Consider the following 22717-nt stretch of genomic DNA (forward strand, 5'->3'; position numbering starts at 1 on the left):
CAGATGACCAAAGGAAAAAAAAATGCTGATACTTGACCTCTGCCTTGCAGCAAGTGAGAAATTGGAGCTTGTGCAGGGTCACTCTCAACAGAACTAATTTTCTCTAAAATACATTTTTCCCGGTGAGTGCACACTAGCTAAAAATTGCAGGTTTAAAGTTGCCAGAGAAACAAACAACAAAGCAAAAGTCCCAAGGACAAAAAGTTAGTCTAGTTCAATTACTGCAAGAATTTTAAAATACCATTTGAAATCCACTTTAAAAATACATGACTTTACTGACATTGGCATCTCAGGTAACAGCCTGATTCATTCCAGAACAGCAACACAACACGGAGAAATGGATGGACTTTTGTCAAAACTTTGTGTTGTAATGTTGTTTAATTATAATTTAGTGTAATGTAATTATAATAATACAAGCTATATCTTTCCATAGCACAGAAGTCAACGGGCAGAGAAACCCTGCTCCCTTTGGACTTGCAAGTAAAAAATAAAGTAGTAATACCTTCCAAAACTCTGCCCCATAGCTCGTCCTAACCATAGACAATCCTAATATCCTACTCCATCTAGCGGCTGAAATTCTGAAAATCATCAAGGAGACAATATATTCGGACAATAAATATGCCATACCAGCACGAGCTGCTTTGCAAGATACATTTATATATATTAACACCTATGTACACATACACACAAAGAGAAGGTGCAAATTATCAGCCATTAGAAGCTGTGCATGAAGTCATAACATTCTGCATTATTAACTTCTCCCTAAAATATTACTTCTTTCTCATACTACATATCAGCTGTCCTTGATGTACTCTGTTCTCAGCAAGTCAGGCCCTCTGAATAAATATGCATTCCAGTGTTGCAGTCATAATCTACTCAAGAAAATGCAAATGAAAGCATATAAAAACTTCCCTACAAAAAAAAAAAAAAGTACTTCTATTTCACTAATTATTTTATTCCAAAATCTTGGAAATTGTTCCTTAAAATGTCATTAATAGCAAAAAGTGCATGTTGGGAGGAAGCTAAAGTTTAAATTTTGAAGTGCACAGACCTGTGCAGAATTTATCCATTTACTTAATGTGCAAAGTGTAAAAAAGCCAAGCTCCAAGCATACACTCACATGCATTTGAATTTTATAAGTAGTCACATTGCAGAAAATAAAAAATATTTTTCAGCAAAACCCAGGATATCACAACCTGAGCTTACATAGTATACACAACTGACATCTTTTACAGAAGTATCTTTGGCACTACCATTTTAGTGCTTACTTATTCAATTTAATGCTATGCAACAAAATCAAGCACCAGCTCTGCTGGATAAACTGCACTGTATTACTTAGCTAAAGTGGCTTTGGAGAATTAATTGTAATTTCCGGGTTTTGCGTTATAGTTTTAGAATCTTATCTCCATGAGTCTTGTATATTCAGCATGAACATGAAACTAGTAAAGTCTATAAAATGTATAAAACATTAAACGTAATATAGCCATTTTATCTCCAAAAATAGGTAAAAATAAATCTAACCAGATAACACTAACACTAGAGGTCAAGCAATATAACAAGCAATAATTAATTTTATATCCCTTAAAGTACTCTTTATTACATTACTCTGCAGTTTGGCAAGAAACAACCCCTAGTTAATAAAATGTAGACTAATCTCTGTCAGTTACACACCAATAACTCCAAAAAGCTAAAGTATATGAACAGATTTCACATGCAAAAGACAGTCACTTTTAACAGAAAACCCAGTCACTTTCAACAGAAATCCTCGTAGCTACCCATGGCCAAATGATCAATTACTCATCTTCCAACAAGATTAATCTTTAAAATGATGGATAAAATAAAACCTAAGACTGTATTTACCAACTGTATTTTTATCATTCTCAGTGCAATAGAAATACAGATTTTATATGAGTATGTCCAATCCCCTGACAGCAAATTTATCAGCAAACCTGCCCAAGTTTGGTGCTGCCAATTGGGCTGTGGAAACTTCTGTAGCTGGTTGCAACAGAGCAGGAAGAGTGCCTGGCCCAAGTGCAAGCTGGAAAAATTGAAGGGAAAAGGTGAGAACAGATCACATGAGGATATGAACCTCAGCAAAGCAGTAGTCAGAACCAGTGAGAACAGTAGACAAGAAAGATGAAAATAGGAAATCCCTCTTCTTTCCCTAAAGCTCTTCTGGGAAGACTCAGAGTAACTAAGTTTTGAAATAAGAGATAAAGTCTCTCAACAGTAGTAAGTACCTATTCCAAATAAGCTTTAATTCCTGCATTTGTATAACATCACTGCACTGCCATGGACAACTCAGTGAGAATAACTGTCCAGTCCACAGAGGATAGCCAGAAAACACTTTAAAATATGTATACACACACACACACACATCTCAGGGTTTGGGTTGATGGCAAGTTGAATAGGAGTCAACAGTGTGCCCTGGCAGCCAAAAGGGCCAACCATGTCCTGGGGTGCACATTATTAGAATGTGTCCAGAGGAGGGACACCAAGATCGTGAAGGGTTTCAAGGGCAAGACTTACAAGGAGCAGCTGAGGTCACTTGGTTTGTTCAGCTTAGAGAAGAGAAGGCTGAGGGGTGGCCTCATTGCAGTCTACCACTTCTGCAAGGAGGGCAGCAGAGGGGGAGGTGTTGGTCTCCTCTCTCTGGTGACCAGTGACAGGACATGAGGAAATGGAATGAAGCTGTATCATGGGAAGTTCAGATTTGACATTAGGAAAAGGTTCCTCACTGAGAGGGTGGTCAGTCACTGGAACAGCCTCCCCAGGGAAGAGGTCACGGCACGAAGCCTGTCAGAGTTCAAGGAGCTTCTGGACAATCCTCTTAGTCATGTGGTTTAGTTTTAGGTAGTCCTGTGAGGAGCAGGGAGTTGGACTCAGTGCTCCTTATGGGTCCTTTCTAATGCAAGATATTCTATGACTCTCTATATATAGCCTAATGTTGAAAATGTTTTATATAAATCAATGACAAAACTAGTATTGAGTCCAGCCCTACAAGAAAACTCCATGACAGTAAAAGTGTTTGAGATACACAGTAAAAGTAACAACAAACATAAAAAAATTTCCTTGTGAAGAGAGATGAAATGTCACAACTAGATTGAAGAAAAAGGTAGAGACTTATATGAAATAATGAATTAAAAAAAAAAAAAAGATGATCAACCAAAGCATGCAGCTGGATCTGTCATAACATGAGAAGAAAGCAATATTCTCTGAAACTGAAAAGTGATAACTTGAGAATTCATTGCCACAACACAGCGGAGGAACCAGCTTAGTGAGGATTCAAAATAAACTAGGTACTCATATAGTTAACAAGAACAACTCTATTACATTAGAGAAGATAAAAAACAGTCTACGGACTCCTGTGCTGTAGAGTCAAAGGTTAGGAATGTCAGGGTTTCAGCAGCAGCTCCAACTTGGTTATTTTCATAATTACGCATTACAGAGATCCTAATGCCATTTCTCTGAAAGTACAGCCATGGTGACACTAGGGCTAGTTGCAAACGTCAAGGGATTAGAAAGCCAAGCTGACAAGAGGAGCAGCAGGCAGATGCACAAGTTGGAAGACAGCTGGGCAATGGGTAGGAGCATTGTGGTGTGTTCTGAATACTCAAACATCTCCACTATCACTTTGATAACACTATCAAAGATAAGATAACAGAGTAAATGCAAAACAAGATTCACCAAGTATGTCACCCTCTCTTTTCATTTCTTCTTTTTTTGATTGTAAGAAAAGATAGTAATGCCAACTCTTCCATGGAATTTGTGAATCCAAAGAAAATTTGAAAAGCTACATTCTTGCCATGTGAGAATTTACACCCAGACACAGTGGCACAATTTCATTTTAAACAAACTCAGAAGTTTTCAGTTTTGATCGTCTTTAAGACCACTCACATAAAATTTGTTCTTTTTCCTGCAAGACACACTCCCATAAGCTACTTTAACACTGGACGTCAGGGATGCAAAAGCTTTCTAGAAGTCAAGGGAAAAATGGACAAGTTCATGGAAACCCCATCTGCAAGTAAACACAGAGTGCAGATAGAGAAACCATTCACAAAACCCCTGAGTCAGAAAATTGCCAGAGCCTGGAATAGCCCATATAAAGCACTACTGTTTGCTGTACTGTCTTTTTCCATTTCTGTTGCTCCTCTCTACATGTCCACTCTTGGACCATAACAGAAGAGAGCAGAGGAAAGACAGCTGGACCCAGCAGGGCTGTCTTACGAAACATTTGCCTTACAGAACATTTTAGTTTTCTGTCAGATGTGGATAGAATAAGGAAACCAATGATATGACATGATCACAGCAGTGAAATAAATGTCTTTGAAAAAAGCTGCAAGCCCTACATTGCAATACCCACTATAGTTTCTTGATAAATTCTTCTCTCTTTCCTTCAGATAGCACAGTATGATACCTTATGATACAATGGGATGAAATATGATCAAGCAGGGTCCAGGTACAACAGCATTCTGGTCAGTTCCTTGATGTCCTAATTCCAACCTTTCAGGTCCATTTTGTGACCTTTTCCTCTGAATGTTTTCTACTTAATGCAAGTTCACAAGACTCTCTGGTGACTGTCTAAATTTCTGCCTTTATATCTGTGGCAGCAGAACACTGCATTGACTCTTCCAGTGCTGTCCTTCAGCAAGGACATGCCTTCATCCACCAGTAGTTTGCTTAGTAGCCCAACCAATTGTGACATTCCAGCAAAAAATACAAGAAATAGATAGAAATATTAATTATATTAAAGATACTTGCTTTATGTGAAAATTTTCCAGAATAAAGTCACTAATAAATCTAAGACTTTCCCCCCACTACAATCTTTTCTGACACGAGGTGCATCCATTGATTTGAGACAGTGCAAAGATTTTGTGATCATTCATCTAAACTTATTTGTACAGCTGTTGTCAATAAATAACAAAAGATGAAGGTAAAGAAAAAAAACACACATTGAGTGCATTTATGTGCAGTATGCATATCCCAAAGAGTTATCGTAGATGCTGTACAATCCCAATACACAACAAACCCAGCACTACTTAAATTACAGAGATTATCTATAGTCACCATCCTCGTCCTCATGCTATCCCCAAGCACACCATGAAGGACAGAAATAGACTAGTTTTTATACAGTGTTTCTTCCTTGCTCAAGTGGATTACAAAGAATGAATTTCAATTCCAATAACAGAAAATACTTTTGGGTATTAACTCCTCCAATTTTTAAACTGGAAGAAACTTTCATTTTGGTGCCTTCTTTGTTGACAGTAAGTGGCATCAAATAAAAAGTTAAGTCCAGGCAATGACATCACATACTCAAAACAAGTTCAGGGAAAAAATCCACAAGCAATTCAGAAGACATTAAAATACATTTAGCTTGTAATAGTAAAATTCTTAATAGCAGGCACTAATAATCTCCTCAGTGGTTAATCATCCAAGATGCAGCTGAGGACCATTAACTCCTCCCAACTGGTATTAACTGGCAAAAGAACAGGAATCCAACTGATTAAGAATAATTCATTTAGCTCTTTGGATACTAGAGTCACCTTCTTCACACCCAAACACTAAAACACAAGGAATTTAGCTTTCCTGCTTCTTCAATTAAAGTTTAAAGAAAGGAGAATCACCATCCACAAAGAATCATCATCATTAAGCTGTCAACATTTGCAGCTCATTCAAATAAACTTCCTGCCTGATACATACAGGGCACATAGGCCTGCTCAAAAATATCCAGCCAGGAACTATTAAGGAGGATTAAAGGAGAGAAAAATATTTCTAATGGTTAGGTTCAGATCATTTAGTAAAGAAAAATGGATAGATTGCATACAGACTACCTCCCCCTGTATTGTAAGTCATTTTCTCTAGGAGATTAGGGGAAAAAAATCCTCCAAATTTTACCACAGCCTTAACATATAATCTTGGAGAGATCACTTACAGTATTATCATAGGATCATAGGCTTGGAAGGACTTCTGAAGGTCATCTAGTCCAACTTCATATTCCAAACTCTAGCTCAAAAACTAGACTGATTTGCTCAGGGCCTTGTCCAGTCAAGTTTTTAAGGCCTTTGAGGGTTCACAGCCTCTACCTCAGAGACATTGCCTCCTCTCATTATAAAGCTTTTTTTATTCTTTAGAATGTGCATTTCAGTTGCCCCCTTATAGAACAACAGAAAACCCACTTTCATCCACTTTTATGCTTGTTTCAATAGCAGTTTTTTTAAAAGTAAATGAACACTCACAAGTTAAATAAGATAAGCAATGTTAAATGATAGATGAATAAATTTACATCAGTCAGATACAGCACTAATGGCCACCAGAGTTCCCACTCTCCATGGAGAGATGGAGATCGTTCCACTGATGTGTAATAACCTTGCACTAACTCCATCAAATACCATCAGAAGGTTATCCTTTCATCCTCCTCCTCACTCACCCCTCTGCCCCACCACCTTTGTTTGTCCCTGCAACAGCCACTTCTTTTTGCCAACATAATGTTTAGGTCAGGAAATCAAGTCAGAGAAGTGACCAAGTTAAAACTATTCATCTGAGAGACAGGTAAATTTTGGAGAAATGTGATGATTGCAGCTTGAAGTAACTGCAAAACTGCAGCCCTGCCTTTCAATACTGGACTGAACCTCCTTGCACACAAAAGGTGTTCTAACCTGATTCACAGTCTCTCAGTACGACTGCAGTATAATAAACATGATATTGTATCAAGTTTTAAAAATACCGTTGTCCTGGTTTCGGCTGGGATAGAGTTAATTTTATTCCTAGTAGCACTGTGCTGTGGTTTGGATTTAGTATGAGAATAATGCTGATAACACACTGATGTTTTAGTTATTGCTAAGTACTGCTTATGCTAGTCAAGGACTTTTCAGCTTCCCATGCTCTGCCAGGTACACAAGAAACTGGGAGGGGGCACAGCCAGGATAGTTGATCCAAACTGACCAAAGGGCTATTCCATACCATATGACGTCATGCTCAGTATATAAACTGGGGGGAGTTGGCTGGTGGGCAGCGATCACTGCTCCGGAACTGTCTGGGTATCAGTCGGCGGGTGGTGAGCAATTGCATTGTGCATCACTTGCTTTGTATATTGTTATTATTATTATCATTATTATATTGTTATTATTATTATTGTTACTATTTTCCTTTATTTCAATTATGAAACTGTTCTTATCTCAACCCAGGAGTGTTTCTCACTCTTACTCCTCCAATTCTCTCCCCCATCCCATCAGGGTAGGGGGAGTGAGTAAGCGGCTGCGTGGTGCTTAGTTGCTGGCTGGGGCTAAACCACGACAACCGTGTAGATTTACTTTATATATAACAATGAGCACCATCGCTCTAAATATTCTCATTAGTGCCAGGCACTAATTGGAAGGAGGTACTAGGCTACACTTCTGAGATTTTGGTCATTCTCTGCACCATAAAGTAAAAATTTCAGTTTGATTTTCATAGAATCATAGAATGCTTTGGGTTGGAAGGGACCTTTAGAGATCGTCTAGTCCACTACCTCTGCAATAAGCAGGGACATCTTTAACTAGATCAGGTTGCTCAGAGCTCCGTCCAACCGGCCCTTAAATGTTTCCAGAAAGGGGGCATCTACCACCTCTCTGGGCAACCTGTTCTAGTGCTTTACCACCCTCACTGTAAAAAATTTCTTGCTTATATCCAGTCTAAATCTATTTTTCTTTAGTTTAAATCCATTGCTCCTTGTCCTTGGAGTAGTTGTTGTTGCTGTTTAGCAACAGGCCTTGCTAAAAAGATTCTCCCCATCCTTCCTATAGGCCCCCTTTAAGTACTGGAAGGCCACAATAAGGTCTCCTCACAGCCTTCTCTCCTCCAGGCTGAACAACCCCAACTCTCTCAGCGTGTCCTCTTAGGAGAGGTGCTCCAGCCCTTGGATCATTTTTGTGGCCCTCCTCTGGACCCGCTCCAACAGGTCCATGTCCTTCTTATGCTGAGGGCTCCAGAGCTGGACACAGTACTCCAGGTGAGGTCTCAGTTCCTTATCCACTGAACTTTCCACCCATCAAATCCATATCTCCCCAGCTTAGAGACAAGGATGTTGTGGGGGCACTGTGTCAAAGGCTTTACAGAAGTCCAAATAGATGTCATCCATTGCTTTTCCCTTGTCCACTGATGATTTTGAACAGCGACAGACCAAAAATGAGGATAAGCACTGAAGTTTTAGGTGTCCATGAAAAGAGATTCTTATATACCATCTCCAAACCAATTTATTTTGTTTACATTTCTGATCAAATTATTTTGAAAAAAAGTAACCTTGTCATTTGCACTTACATTCTCCTTTTTTGGCTTCTGAGATACAACTGTATACTTCAGTTTATGGTAATATATACTACTAATGTCTTAGAGCCAAAATAACTGAGGAAAAGAAAGATGTTTCATTTGCAAAATGCATCAGCAGGATTGCCAATGAAATTGTGACTCCAGACTGTTTTTATTAGTGATGATGTAGGAAGTGAAATGAATACAGCTTGAATTTCAGATAAATCACTGGGCATGCTGTGTAGGCTGTTAGAAAAGTCTTGCTTTGACTTATTAACTGAGTGCATCTGATCTGGAAGCTTCAACAGAAAATAAACATGGAGCACCAAGATGTCATTTTCACAGATAATACTTTTCCAACCATGCTTTACATGGTTGTTTTACAAACACATTGTCATTTCTTCTTTTTATTGTCTATTGTATTCTTTGTTATTGTATGTATTGTATTTTATCCTAAAAGTAAAGTTGTTTCCCCATTTAGGGAATATGAAGAGAAAAAATGAAAGAAAGTAAGTCTGCAGCAGATAGAGCATATTCAGCCTTTCCTGTTCAGTATATTCCCTTATGTATGGAACCATCCAGTATTTACTGCTCAGAGAGATTGGAGGTAGCAGGATTGTAGACACCTAATGACGTCTATATATGTAGACATATAATGTACATGCTCCATATGTGCTGAGCCATGCAATCATGTTAGCAAGGTGCTGAGCCTGAGCTTTTCTTTCAGCAGAGCTTATTAACTTTAGTTTAACATCACATTAACTAAAGTCATATGTCTTTTGGTCAGATCAGAACAGGAGCAGAAATAGTTTCCAGCTGCTTGCAACACACCATGACAATGCGTTCATTAAAGCCTTTGTTAGAACAATTAGCTGGAAGGTATGAAATGCGTATTCCTGCTCCAATTAGCACAGAAACATAACTAGTTCAAAGACAATTAATGAGACTTATCCAAAGGCACATCCTCAAGCACATGGAGAAGCTTGCAAACAGAAACTGAGGTGCCTCTAGACTTTGTACATTTCCTGAGATAGACAGCAACCACTCAAGGATTTCAAGAATCTAGAATTTGGTCTTCTGTCCCAAACACAACTTTCTTCCTGCAGGTCCTACCTCTGGTTCAGTGTTACGAGCCTTGTGCATATACTGCAATCCTCTCACACTGAATGCATGTGGCGGCCCACGTGTGCTGAATGGCTTTCTGAAATGGGCAAAGGTTTTTCTGAATTACACCAACAATTAAAGCCATTATGACAATACAAAAACTACCATCACGTTTTTATTGTTTTTCCTAAACTAAAGAGGACATGAATATTTCTATCAATGAGACTTCTTGTAGAAGTGATATGCACAACTGGCTTGAAAGCATGAAAATTAAAACAGATCCATCACTGTGACAAAGACAGACCTGAGGCTGTCCCCAGTGATGTTCAAAGCTCAGATTATATCTCCACAAGTGGAGCGTGAGATGACTGGGCAAGTTGCACTGAAGAATGAAGGAAAGAATGCCCGATCAAAAACCACACATCTTTTCTCTAACTTTGTCTTGTGGCATGGAAGCACAGTGTTATCTACTGTAAAATGCAGATACTATGAACTGGTCTGCATTCAAAGGTATAAAATTATCCCTCAGAGGATAGCTTAAATCACCCATGGATGAAGACAGCCATTAATGAAATTGGTTAGAAAAAACATATTACAATGAAGACCATATCCTAGCTCATTTCTCTAACCCAGTTCTGTGATCATGTTGCTTCAGAGTAAAGCCCAACACCAATCAAAAATACTTCCATAGCACCCAGAAGTTGTTCTAGCCATTCACTAACTTGATTACATTTGCAGTATTCTGAAGATAAAATCAGGAGATTATAAAAGATATAAGAGGGAGGAACTAAGTAGGGGGCAAAAAAACCTAACCTTTGTACATAAAGGATGGAGTGGCTTCTCTCACTGTTTTGAGCAGGAACAGATTTGTACTTTCTTGTCACCTTAAGGCCTATTACTGCAACCTCAACAATCATTTTAATGGGATACAACTCTGAAAACAAAAAGGTATAGTACCTATAGAAGGTTTTTGTAGCCTGCCATCAGCAGATTTATTTTACCTTTCAGCATATACTTCCAATGCTCAAAGTCACATTTTTTAAGAGCTACAATTTAAGAAAAAATAAGTTTTCTACCTGTTGTCCCAAGACCTGAAATAGGCTAACTAGGTACCTGGCATTCTGAAAGATTTACTATTTTCTCTAAAATTAATTTCAATATTATGTAAAAAAATACAGTCTAGCGTAAGACCTGTGCTCATTAAATTTCTGTATTGATGGACCCTTATGAAAAATTCAACCTCCCAGTTTCCACTGCCAATGCAGCAAACCAAACCTTTTGAATCCCTGTCAAGCATGCAGTATCAGTGTGACACCTTCCACAGCTTCTCAAGATCCATTTGGACCCATACACACACACTGTGCCCAGCAGAGGCTCACTTTCCTGCTGGGTGTGTGAACAGAAGCACTGCACAAAGTATCTGTCAAGATTTTTGGCACTGGGTCATTGCTGAACTGTACACCATTACAGCAACATTTTAATTTGTCAAGGAAAAAAAGGCAGAAAACCTTTCTAACATGCTGCAGCTGACATGGCATGTTCCAGATTTGACTCCTTTTTAGTCTGTGCAAAAAACAAACCTAATCTTGTAAGAAGCTTTACAGGGCTAGGACACGCCATGAGAAAGTTTAGGAAAATTAAACCCAAGAATCTGAAGCTAACGTTGTAGAAGGGAAAGGGCATTTTGTACAGGCACATAATTCTTTAAAAAACAGACTCTGCAACAGGGTTGAATAGGATGTGTTAAAAAAAGTCATCATCATCATCCCCTCTCTGCAGAGAGAACAGTAAGATTTAATGGTTACTGGTGTATTGCTCTGCATCAGATGCTGACAGTTACAATTCTATTTTCATTTTAATTTTCTGCTACAAATATGCTGATGTCAGCAAATGAATTTGCTGCTTGAAGAAATAAACTCCCATTAGGAACATAATTTTAAGAGAGCAGCAACTGCTTACTTGTATTGTTAGATCATGTAGTCACTACAGTGCAGTTAATACAATAATTTAGAAGCATTTGGTGGGGGAGGGGAAGAAGGGGACCTCAGTGCCCCATTTTATCTATCTCAATTACTCTTACTCTCCTAATACACTTTCTGAAAAGAAATTACTCATTCAAGAACAGCTAGACATGGCTCCTTGTGACAACAACAAATAAACACTTAAAATGCCAGATAGAAAAGTCACAGAAGGCTTTGCTTTTTAATGCAAGTTGAAGTTTAGGATCCCCTGGGGATGAGGGCCACCAAAATGATCGGAGGGCTGGAACACCTCTCCTATGAGGCCAGGCTGAAAGAGCTGGGATTGTTCATGCAGGAGCTTCTACCTTTAGTATTTAAAATGGAGCTCAGGCAGCTTTAAATTTTACTGCAGTTGGTACTTCAGGTATCTCATTAAGTGGCCTTGTTTTTCAGATTGCTGAGGACATAAAACTTTCAGCAGAGCTTCTCCTGGACACTCTGAAGAGTGTCCACAATGCTCATGTTAAAATATGTAATATGCTGGCCTCCTAATAATGTTCTCTTACCACTTAAAAGTGATGTTATGCAGTATGCTAAAAGGACATTACTGTTCAGGCAAATAGTAATAAACCTAATCAGCACATCTTCCTAATGGTTTTGCTTCTTTGTGTCAAGAAGTAATGAATGCTCCCCATTTCTAATTCCATATAGAACGTGTGAGATATTGCTGCTTTGTAAATCAAATTTTAAAATGGAAATGAAAGGAAAATATTTTGTCTGCCATAAATAATGTGAAAAAGTTACAAGATAAAACTAGTAACCATCACCACCTGCTTTATTCATTTCAATTTGAAAGTGAAAGTGAAGGATAACAAAGTATATAATGAATGTACCAAGCAATCCATGCAAACCACTACACAGTTCACAGGTAAATGAAATACCATTTGAATTAAGTCTGAATCTATTCAAAGAATACAGTCTGACAAATGAGACACTATAGTCCATTCACTGTGTGTATAAAAAGATTTTACACTTCTTCCACAGAGCACATAGTGACAGCATTGAGCCCTATTGAGCCCAGGTCAGCTAGTTCCGCTGATTTAAAAACCACAGTATTCGCAGAAACTGTCTGTGTAAACAAACTACACAAACCAACAAATGGAAGAATTAACTAGATCGCTGCTGTCAGTCTAGCTTAGTTTATTAATTCTTCGGAAAGAGGCAAACTTAATCACTGTGTGCATACCAACTTTAATACTGCCAATTATGTACACAAGGGATAGCATGTCAAATTACACTTATTTCAGTATCAAGTGCCATCATAAGACAATGCACAAAACACAAACTTCCCCCAAACACTGAAATTGAAGAGTAAGTTCCAAAAGGCAAATTAACATGCAATTACATATTTGCAAGGTACTACACAGAATGTCCACTCAACACAAGTTTTTTCCAGATCTATGCCTGCAACAATTCCATCTGTTCTTTCTAAGGTTTCTCCTGCAATTGACTTTATGGTACAATAATCTTCATTAACAAAAAGCATATAATAATATATCCTAGCTGAGTAAGAAACTCCACTAGCACAAAGCTAGTTGAATATAAAAACATCTAACTGAAATATGTATAGACCTTTTTCCCTGTTTATTCAATTATATTATCCTGGGAATATACCTCTTGATCAGTTCATATTCTATTCTTGAACAACTTTCATCTTCATGGCCACTTTGATTAAGTACTTTGATTAAGTAGTAACGTGCTAAAACTTACATGTGTTTTTGACTCTCCATTATTTATGTAGCTTTTGTATGTAGCTAACACAAATATGTCTTACTTCTAGCATTGAGGACAGATGTTCTACTGGATCAAATTCTACCCAGTCCACGTTGATTTCTGCATTTTATTGTCAAGAAACTGTTGCTCTGTAGCTTAAGGGCTTCAACATGCACATCAAATCATCCCATTATGTGATACATTTTGTGACCCAGCAGTGATATCTCCATAAATATTTCACACCATGATCATAGCAGCTGCTTATTATGGTTTTTGAGTTTTACAGAAATTTTAGTTAGAAGTCCTGATGCTGTTCCAAGAAGTTTTATGTTTGTTATTTTAATTAAAAGGGGGAGGGGAAAGAAGCAAAGTTTATTTCTCAGTTAATGCGTGCAGCCTCCAGCAACAGCCATCTCACATTCTACAAGCACTATTGCACACAAAAAAAAAAAACCCAAACCCAAAAAAACTCAAACAAACAAAAAAACAAACTAGAAAAAAACCCACCACAACTGTGCATAGTAAAGAATACAAAGGAATTCAAAGCTCAATCAAGTTAGTAAGTGTAACCATTATTTAAGAATATTGTGCATTCCACAAATCTGTATCATCCCAAATGCATCCACTACAGCAATTTGTTTAGAAAAGCATGATTTTGAATTGACTTACAAAGCTTTAAAATTACTTTAAATCAAGTACATCTTTAGCGTAGCATGCACACTGTACAAGTTCAAAGGGAAAAAAGGAAAATCAAAATACTTAGCATCTACTACTGATTGGCTGAATTCTTGCCCATCTTACCTGCTTAGTCTTCTGCTATTTGACTGTTGCATTTGGAAGTTTATTTACATAGCATGTTTGGATAGCATTTTTTTCGTCCAGTTGCAACACCAAGTTGTTTCAGTGTAATGCAGGAAACCTCAGAAAACATGTATTGTTTGCTTTACACATATAATCTTAACTGTCATTTCAGTTTGCATGCCTTGAAATGAAAAAAAAAAAAAAAACCAAACCAAAAAACCCAGATACATACCATAGGAAAACTTTCATTGCATTAGTCACTATCCCTCCAGTTAGTTTGAGGACTATTCACTGGCAACTGTGTAAAGCACTTCAAAGGTTGCATGGGAGATCAAGTAATAACATACAAAAAACTCTTGAGTAGCTTCTTAGACTGACTGGGCTAAGAAATTTAGTCCTCTTCAATGCCTTAATGCCTGACTCTCACTATTAAACAGGATGATAATTTCATTAGACTTGGGTAATTTTTAAACTTAGCAAAGCTGAGGCACTTGGTAGTTCTCGTCACATACATAGCCTCAAATTTTTGAAAAATAAAGAAAAAGCTAAACAAAGTATCTATTTAACTATTACCTGGACTATAGCTTCAGTATTCAAAAAACATCCAATAGACCTCAGGTTATTAACCTAGGAGGCAAGAAAACAAATAGTGCTTCTTGAAATATACCAACAAAAAAATTCTAACTCCAAAAGGCTCTGAGGTAGACTTTCCATAACCACTCAAGTATTTGAGAAAACAGAAATGCCCCAAAAGGCTGTAGTAAATCCTACTCACAAATGCAGAAAGATCCATAAAGTAGGAAAGACTTACTTACACAGGAACTTAATTAATAAAATCTAATTACTTTTGCTTTAATAGCTTTGTGCTTTAAATGAGAGCATATGCTTGTTAGAAGCTGTGAACATGATGAGAAAAAACATTTCATGGTAGAAACCACTGCCTCAGCAGCTCACAGAGTTGCTTACATCCCTTTAATTACATTCATGCATCTGCTCAGCTTGAAATCTATGGATACTTTGAGGGAACTGCCCACATGACTGAGGTTAAATATTTGCACACAGAGTGGTAAGATCAAAACACTAGGCAAGACCTTTTCCACCTATTCCAGTGGACAGGGTGTGCAAGAGACAGTTCTTCAGTAGTAAGTGCTAAGTAATGGTAAAAATGGTACCTGTATGAAGTCAGGGCCCTGTTTGAATTAAAACTAAGTGAATGTGAAATTTGTGTTACCTTGAAGATTTTTAAATATAAAAATAATTGCCTAGATTACTCTCAGTATTGGTTACTGCAGGTTTAAAGCACAAAATTTCATTTTGTTCTCCACTTCTTAGGGAACCATTTTGAAAGAATAAAGTTGCTTTTTACAGGGTTCTGAAAATTCTCTTTTTCTGGGGAAACAATCAGAGTAGGACAAGAGCAGAGAGATATATGGTCACACAAGAAAGTAAACAAAAACTATATCTAAGTGAAAGGAAAGCAAAGGATTTTACAACTAGAAAGAAGCTGATCCATGAGCTTGGATCAACCAAGCGTGTTTTCCTGTGGACTTGTCCTATGTCCTCAGCATGCCTCCCAGCCTTCCCAGCATTGTCCCACTGGGCATCCAGGAGCAGCAGTTACTCCTCCTACATTCAATTGCCTGGCTGACCTCTAGCTGTAAAAAAAGGTAGATAGCTGAATTAGAACTTTCTTTAGTGGATGGCATCCAGCTATCCATTCTGATGAAGCTTGATTAACTTTTCTGGAAGTTTCACATATTTGTGTCCTCTGTCTCTGTCAAATTTGGTACAGAATCACTCAGTCAAAAAATTCTCAAGGAGGACATGGAGGAGATCTTTAGCAAGAAGAGAACTGACAAGACTAGGTCACAGTTGTCTTGTTTTTTAGGAGGTCAGGCTAAAGAGATTCCTCATTGCAGTGTTGTTTCAAATGATGGGGCACCCAAAGAAAAGCAGAGCCACGCTCAAGAGAATGTTGTTAAAAATCAAACCCAGCTAGCTGGAAAGGGAATATTGGCATATTATCTGGTAAGCAAAAATGACAAAAATTAAACTAGTATATGCATATGCAAGACACAGCCTTACAAATGGGTAAATCATTTTTACAGCATCAGAAAGTTGAACTTCTTTAAATTGCATATAATGTATCTTTTTTCTTCTAGCTATCCTACCACATATTGTAATGTGCACACAGTACGAGATTTGTTTCCAGGGTTTGTTTCCAGGAGGTCATGCCCTATGCAATCAACCACTGTACATCCTTATGTTCCCATAGGCACATATAACTGATTTGACTAGAACAAAATACGAAAGCAATGTAATCTTCTTCCTCTCCTGTATGAATTTCCTTCCATGTGTCACATTTTCAGCCCTCATTTTTCTTGTCTCGGTTCACATCTCCTGTTATAACTACATTAGTATGTTTATTTGCCAATATCTTGCTGGAACTGCTTCAGTTCACTTATTGCAGGTAATTACTTCAGTGTTTTGGAGCCTCCATTATCTGTAGCCTGACAGTTTGCCATTCAAAGAATGGCAACAGATGCATGAGAAAAGCAAAGCACAAAGGTAGAGAAGTGGATTTGCTTTTCCTGATCTATGAAACCAATCTCTACATCTAGCCAATTAAAACATGACAAGTGAGACATTTAAAAAGATGACTAGGTAGGAAAAAAAACTTCTGAAAAGCACTAATTTTCTCTCTCCAGCTTGCATTTCTGTCATAGCTCAGTCGTTTCTTACAAGGTTTATAGGTTACCGAATCCTTTCAATTTTGTGACACCAACTTCCTCCAGTTGGATATATAGTAAGTGCATCAAATATTAAACAATTGTCTTGCAATCTAAGCACCCTGATTCCCTTTAAATAAATAGCAAAACCTTCACTGTCTTCAGACCAACTGACCCTACTTTATGATTTTGTTATTATTTCTGAACAAGTTAAGTATTTCCTCACTTTGCTCCTATAAAGACAATCTAAGAGCAAAATACTGGGGCCAAAACAGGTCTTAAGTTAGCCTACCCATTACTAGAAGTTCCTGAATAATTTGGAGGGCATGAGGATCTCCATACTCAGCTTGGATTTTATTTTCCTAGTTTATATTTCACCTCCGTTCACGAGTTCCAATTCATGCTAAAAATTCACATATTGAATATGAATGCTTAAAGATTAATAATGATCCGGAAAACAACTTTGTATGTGCTCCTGGGACTTCCATTTTGTGCATTTACTAAGGTATTCTGTAGACTGGAGAGTGGGTGCTTTATAACCAGTTACCAGCACTCTCATTATACAAATTTTGAAATGCATACACAGGAGTAGGCAGCCCAAATTCTTAAGACTCCTCTGTATAGCAGACTCACTCTTCTGGGTATATTTGCCATGGGAGCAGCACACAAATAATGTATTCCAGCTTTTTTGCATCACTGATTACTGAGATATAAGATTCACTGGCTCCCTCTGTAATTTTGAAAAGCTTCTCTAATCTAACACTGCCCCTTGTTGCCTGGGAATTTGTCTTTGGGGAAAAAGAAACACAAGAACCTACAGAAAAATTGAGTTGCGTAGAGTGCTGCACAGACACATCATAAAAAGAAAAGAAATCATAAACAGGCATATTGATGTATTTATCACAACAAGAAAGTCACTGCCACTGCAAAACAGAAACCACACAGACAAAAGACACGACACACTTCCACTAACAATATTTTTGCAAAAGCTGTGTATCTTCTGCTCTGCACTCTAAAGCACCGTACTGTTACAACCAAAAAAAGAAAAACCCAACCAAAAAAAACAACTAAACAAAAAAACTGTCGCATATTAAATCACAACTGTATGTTCTGCCACTGTAAAAAAAGATTACTGAAGTATTTCACACTCATTCATTCCCAAACTGAAATACTACTCAACCCACAAACCTTTTGAAGACTTTCAGACCTGAAGGATGCTTTTTCAGTAATTTTCTTATATTTGTTTACAACTGATCTACCTTTAACATGTTTTAGACCAGGAAGCAGTCCAAGGCCCACTGTCACCACCTCAGTAACTGTCAACAACTGAATTTCAAATATGTAAAAAAAGCTAGGCAGCTGCAGCATTCCTAAGGTTCCCACGTTTCTGTCTATAATATATCAGTAGACATGTCTGGGTCTACTCTGTTTACAGCCAACCCATTTCGGGTTATTTTGTTCAGATACCTCTAATTACGTGCAAAGAGACCTTGCAAGCAATGTATGTATACAAAATACTTCATACTTTTAAGTAATAATATGTATGGTAGCCACATGCAAAATAAAATTCAGATTTTCCCCTTCTCAGTATTCATGAAGCCAGAAAGAATGTTCCCTTGCCATTGCAGTGAATTTTGGTGTTAAGCTATTCACTTTGGAGAACTGCTCAAATACAAAATATTAGCTTATTGTAACAGGGGCTCCAGCTACCACTCTCGAAGCTTGAGATTACCCTATCATCATCCTTCCTCTGCAGAAGAGAGAAATGCAGTCTTGATTTTGAAATAAAAGAACACACAACAAAGCAAGTTTAGATCAGAAGTTTAGTCGCGACTGTAACAGTTAATTACTGTCACTCCCTTGTAAGACTCCTGGAATCCTACAGATTTACCGAGCAGAGGCTCCAATAAAGTTTTGGAGACTATTTGCACTAACCATGAAGGGCAATATACTTAGGTTTAGAAGCTTACTACTGGCTCACAGATGAATTAAAACTTTTGCTCAACTACAATGTTTAGTTGTACAGCCTCATTTGCACTAGGATTTGTTTCTGAAAATAGACATGCTAGTTAGAAGATGCAACTTTCAAAACATTTTAAATCATCCTTATTTTGGACAATACTTTAGATTCTTCTTAAACCCCAAATCTGTGGTAGTTGATAAAACCTCAAAGTCATGCATTTAGCAGTCCAAGCACCCTAAACAGTAGGTCACAGAGCACATACAAATCACAGAAGATTGTCAACTGCTGTTTGAAATGTTTTATCACTGTTAGCATGAAAAAAACTAATATCACCCAGTGAGACATAGAGACAGTATTAGGTGCTAAACGTTGTTTAATGTGAGATACAAGCTGATATTAAAAAAAAAAAAAACAAAAACCACACCACCAACAAAACCCAAAGAAAGAAACCAAAGGACGCTTTGCAAGAACAGATAGGCCTTCCCTTGCAAGAATGCATACAGAAGTTACACAATATATGGTGAATGGGACAAAGGCCATGCTGAGGAGCATCTCACAGAAACACAAAATCATTCAGTTTGGAAGGGACCACTTGAGATGATCTAGTCCAACTCCCCTGCTCAAGGAAGGTCAGCCAGAAGAGATTATTCAGGATCACATCCAGTCAGGTTTTAAACATCCCCAAGAATGGTGACTCCACAACTTCTCGGGCAACCTGTTCCAATGTTTGATCACCCTCGTTTGTTTTTGGTTTTGGTTTTTTTTTTTAAAAAAAAAAAAAGCATTCAGAGGGAACTTCATCTGTTTCAGTTTGTGCCCACTGCCTCTCGTCCAGCCAGCTGGGCATTAAGAGTCGTCTGGCTTTCCCCTCTTCAAGGCTCAGATCCCCCTGAGCTTTCTCTTTTCCTGGCTGAAGAGAGCTTCCCCATCTCACACAGTATCAGAGATACTCATTCTTAAATCATTTTTGTAGCTCTGCACTGCACTCCCTCCAGCAAGTCTGTAATGACTTGCACAAAAACAAAGCACTCCAGGTGTGTCCTCATCAGTGCTGAGTAGAGGGGAAGGATCACCTCCCTTGACCTGCTGGCACTGCTTTGCCCAATGCAGCCCAGAATGCTACCAGCCTTTTTTGAAGAAAGGGTGTATTGCTGCCTTGTGGTCAGCTTGTCCACCATGAACCCAAGAGCCTTCTCCGAAGAGCTGCTTTCCAGCTGGGTGGTCCCCCTGCATGTTACTGGTGCATGGGTTTATTTGTCCCTCGGTGCACAGGTCTTTGCAGTTCCCCTTGTTGAACTTCATGAGGTTCCCATTTCTCCTTCTTGTCAAGGTCCCTCTGGATGGCAGCACAACAATCTGGTCTATCAGCCACTCCTCCAGAGCACAATCTATCCCATCATTCAGGTCATCAATGGCAACATTGAACTGGATTGGCCCCAGTATTGATCTGTAGGGTACAGCACTTGTGTGACTCGACTCGAACTGGACTTTGTGCTTTTTTGACCCTTTGGGCCCAGTCATTTGGGCAGGTTTTAATTCACCCTCCCTGCCCAAATACCTAACACACACTTGCTCAGCTTGTCTATGATGTTTACCTTTACTTAGTAAAATCTTTGACACATCTACTGCTCTCCACTATCTATTGCTGTATCTACTAAATTAACATTGCTATGACACCAGGTAAATGAGTAAACTTACCCAGTCCTAAATATTTTGTGTCTCATAATCATTGTGCTGCTCTTCCTAAACTAGAGAGGTTACTCTTTAACAAGTCATAGGCTAGATTATAAGTTGCAACAACCTTCAGCATTAACTGTAATTTTACACCATGGCAATACTTCCTTCCTTCTCCACCCAAATAACCACTCCAGTGCAACTAAGAGTGCCGATAACTTCCTCAGAAGAGGAAGTTCCTGTTGCTCAGCCCTTTTAAGTTTTGTAATCTGCACAATCACATTAAGCAGCAGAAACTGTAAACTACAATCTCACAGCCTAAAACAGAACAAGAGACAAGTTTACCAGTTTAGCTACCATATTGCATGTCTTTACTATGATTAAGTGACTTGCTATACCCCACACAAACCATGTCAGTGCTGGAAACTGAGTTCAGAGTTCTAGGCCATATTCCCAAACTTTATGGAAGATCAGTATTTAGTTCTTTCAAGGGAACTTACCCATCTTGGATATTAGGAGAAATTTCGTCACAGGAAGAGTGGTCAAGCATTGGAACAGGCTGCCCAGAGAGGTGGTGGAGTCACCATCCCTGGAGGTGTTCAGAAAACAGGTAGACATGGCACTTTGGGACATAGTTTAGTGGGCATGGTGGTGTTGGGTTGATGGTTGGACTGATGATCTTAGAGGTCCTTTCCAACCTTAATGATCCCTAGTTTTTACTTTCATCAAAAAATAAACCAGCCACCAAGCCAGGAAACATGAAACTAATTATTACTCTACCCTTAACTGGTTTAGTGGTGGACTTGGTAGTGTTAGGTTAATGGTTGGACTTGACGATCTTAAAGGTCTTTTCCAACCTAAATGATTCTATGATCATGAAACTATGTTATCAGGAGACATTCAACTAAATAGAACAAGCATAAATTCAGTTGTATTCTACTCCTTTCCTCTGCCTCAAAAGCCATGAAGTCTTATGCTTTCAGGAGGTGCAGTCTATTTTGCTTTATTTCTTGAATAGTTCTTTCTAAATAGTTACAGACAATCCTCTTCTTCAGTTGTATACTTAACATCTACCTAGTTTGACAGCTTCATTTAAAGAATTAGACAAAACATGACCCATATGCCAAAATCCTTCGCTGTAGCACTTGTTTAAAAATCTTGGTAGAGTCAAAGAGCACAGTCCATGTAACCACACACTAAGAGTGGCATGCCTAGCCAGTGTAACTGAAAGGAAATTTACATTAACAAAGGAAGTGCAGAGGGTATCTCGCTCATTAAAAATTTCAAAAGTCAATATTGAACGGTATTTCAGTAGCAGGCAATATAGTTTAATATCTTGTAAGTGTGGCTAATTTGTATAGCACATCTGTTGTGCTATACAAATACAGTTTTAATAGCATGCAGTGTATAAGTCAAAAGGAACAACTAAAGCTATATTTTCCTACTTTGATGCTTGCACACACATTCTTTGGTAGCTTTCAGCACTGAGTTCTAGGCTTCTCAACTCCAAGAAACACAGTCACTTAGAAATGACATAGCATACACAGAAATAGTAAGAAAATAGGTTTTATTTTCAAATTTTATAGAAAAATGTTAACAATGCCTAAAGAACACAGCTGGACAGCAGCTTTCTGTATATGTTCCAGATAGAAACTCAGGCACTTAAATTAACAAACATTTTACTGTTACAAACCCAGCTATAATAACTATTTACGTTTTTCTACGATACTAAAAAGTGAACTTATGCCATTAAGATAACATGTAAAAATATTTTTACAAAACTTGTCCATATTTGCACCTTCCCAAGTGTATCTACAGTCAAAATCCCCAAGGCACTAGCTCCGATTATGTGCATATTAAAATAAGTCCATTTCAGACATCCACAGTTCCCTTTAATATACCAAGTTACTTGTTTTCTCCCACTACAATGTCACTTAGTTATTACTTTATAAGCACAGGGAAATGGGGCTCACAGCCCAGTTCAGCTCATTTTTCCTGTTTTTGATTGAAGTATTCCACCTCGTTTCACTTAAGTTACAAATTAGATATTTAAAATTAGATTGCAAATTTAAGTGTCACTTTTTTCGATATACACAATGGAATACTAAAAAGTATGTTTAGCAAGTTAGAGAACACTACACATTCAGAAAGTTGTTCAAGAATTGAATATGATCTTTTATATTTAGGTAATGGTGCACAAGAACTTTGGTACAAGTGTTATAGCAGTGCTTATTCTTATTGGCTTCTTTCAAAGCCCCCAACTTGCTCATGATTTATGTGTGTAGAGCAGATACCATTTCTGAATCCTTTTGTGACAGGGCTGGTGGAGGCTTATACAAACATACTGCCATGACCACAAAGATGATCGTGATGATTTTGCAAGCAGCACCTGAATGCAAAGAATAGAAGAGTTCTCATTGCAGTCACCT

At 38.0% G+C, this 22717-nt stretch overlaps 1 protein-coding gene across 1 annotated transcript in view; it reads right to left on the minus strand.

Moving 5' to 3' along the window:
* Window positions 1–22543: 22543 nt before the first annotated feature.
* LOC104038161 (solute carrier organic anion transporter family member 4C1-like) overlaps window positions 22544–22717 on the minus strand; it is a 32835-nt gene continuing 32661 nt past the window's right edge. Inside the window, exon 13 of the mRNA XM_075726839.1 lies at window positions 22544–22677. Within this exon, the coding sequence (XP_075582954.1) occupies window positions 22562–22677 (116 nt within the window). The 3' untranslated portion in view covers window positions 22544–22561. The remainder of the gene's footprint in view (window positions 22678–22717) is intronic.

Source organism: Pelecanus crispus, chromosome Z (assembly GCF_030463565.1).
Source record: "Pelecanus crispus isolate bPelCri1 chromosome Z, bPelCri1.pri, whole genome shotgun sequence".
NCBI lineage: Eukaryota > Metazoa > Chordata > Aves > Pelecaniformes > Pelecanidae > Pelecanus > Pelecanus crispus.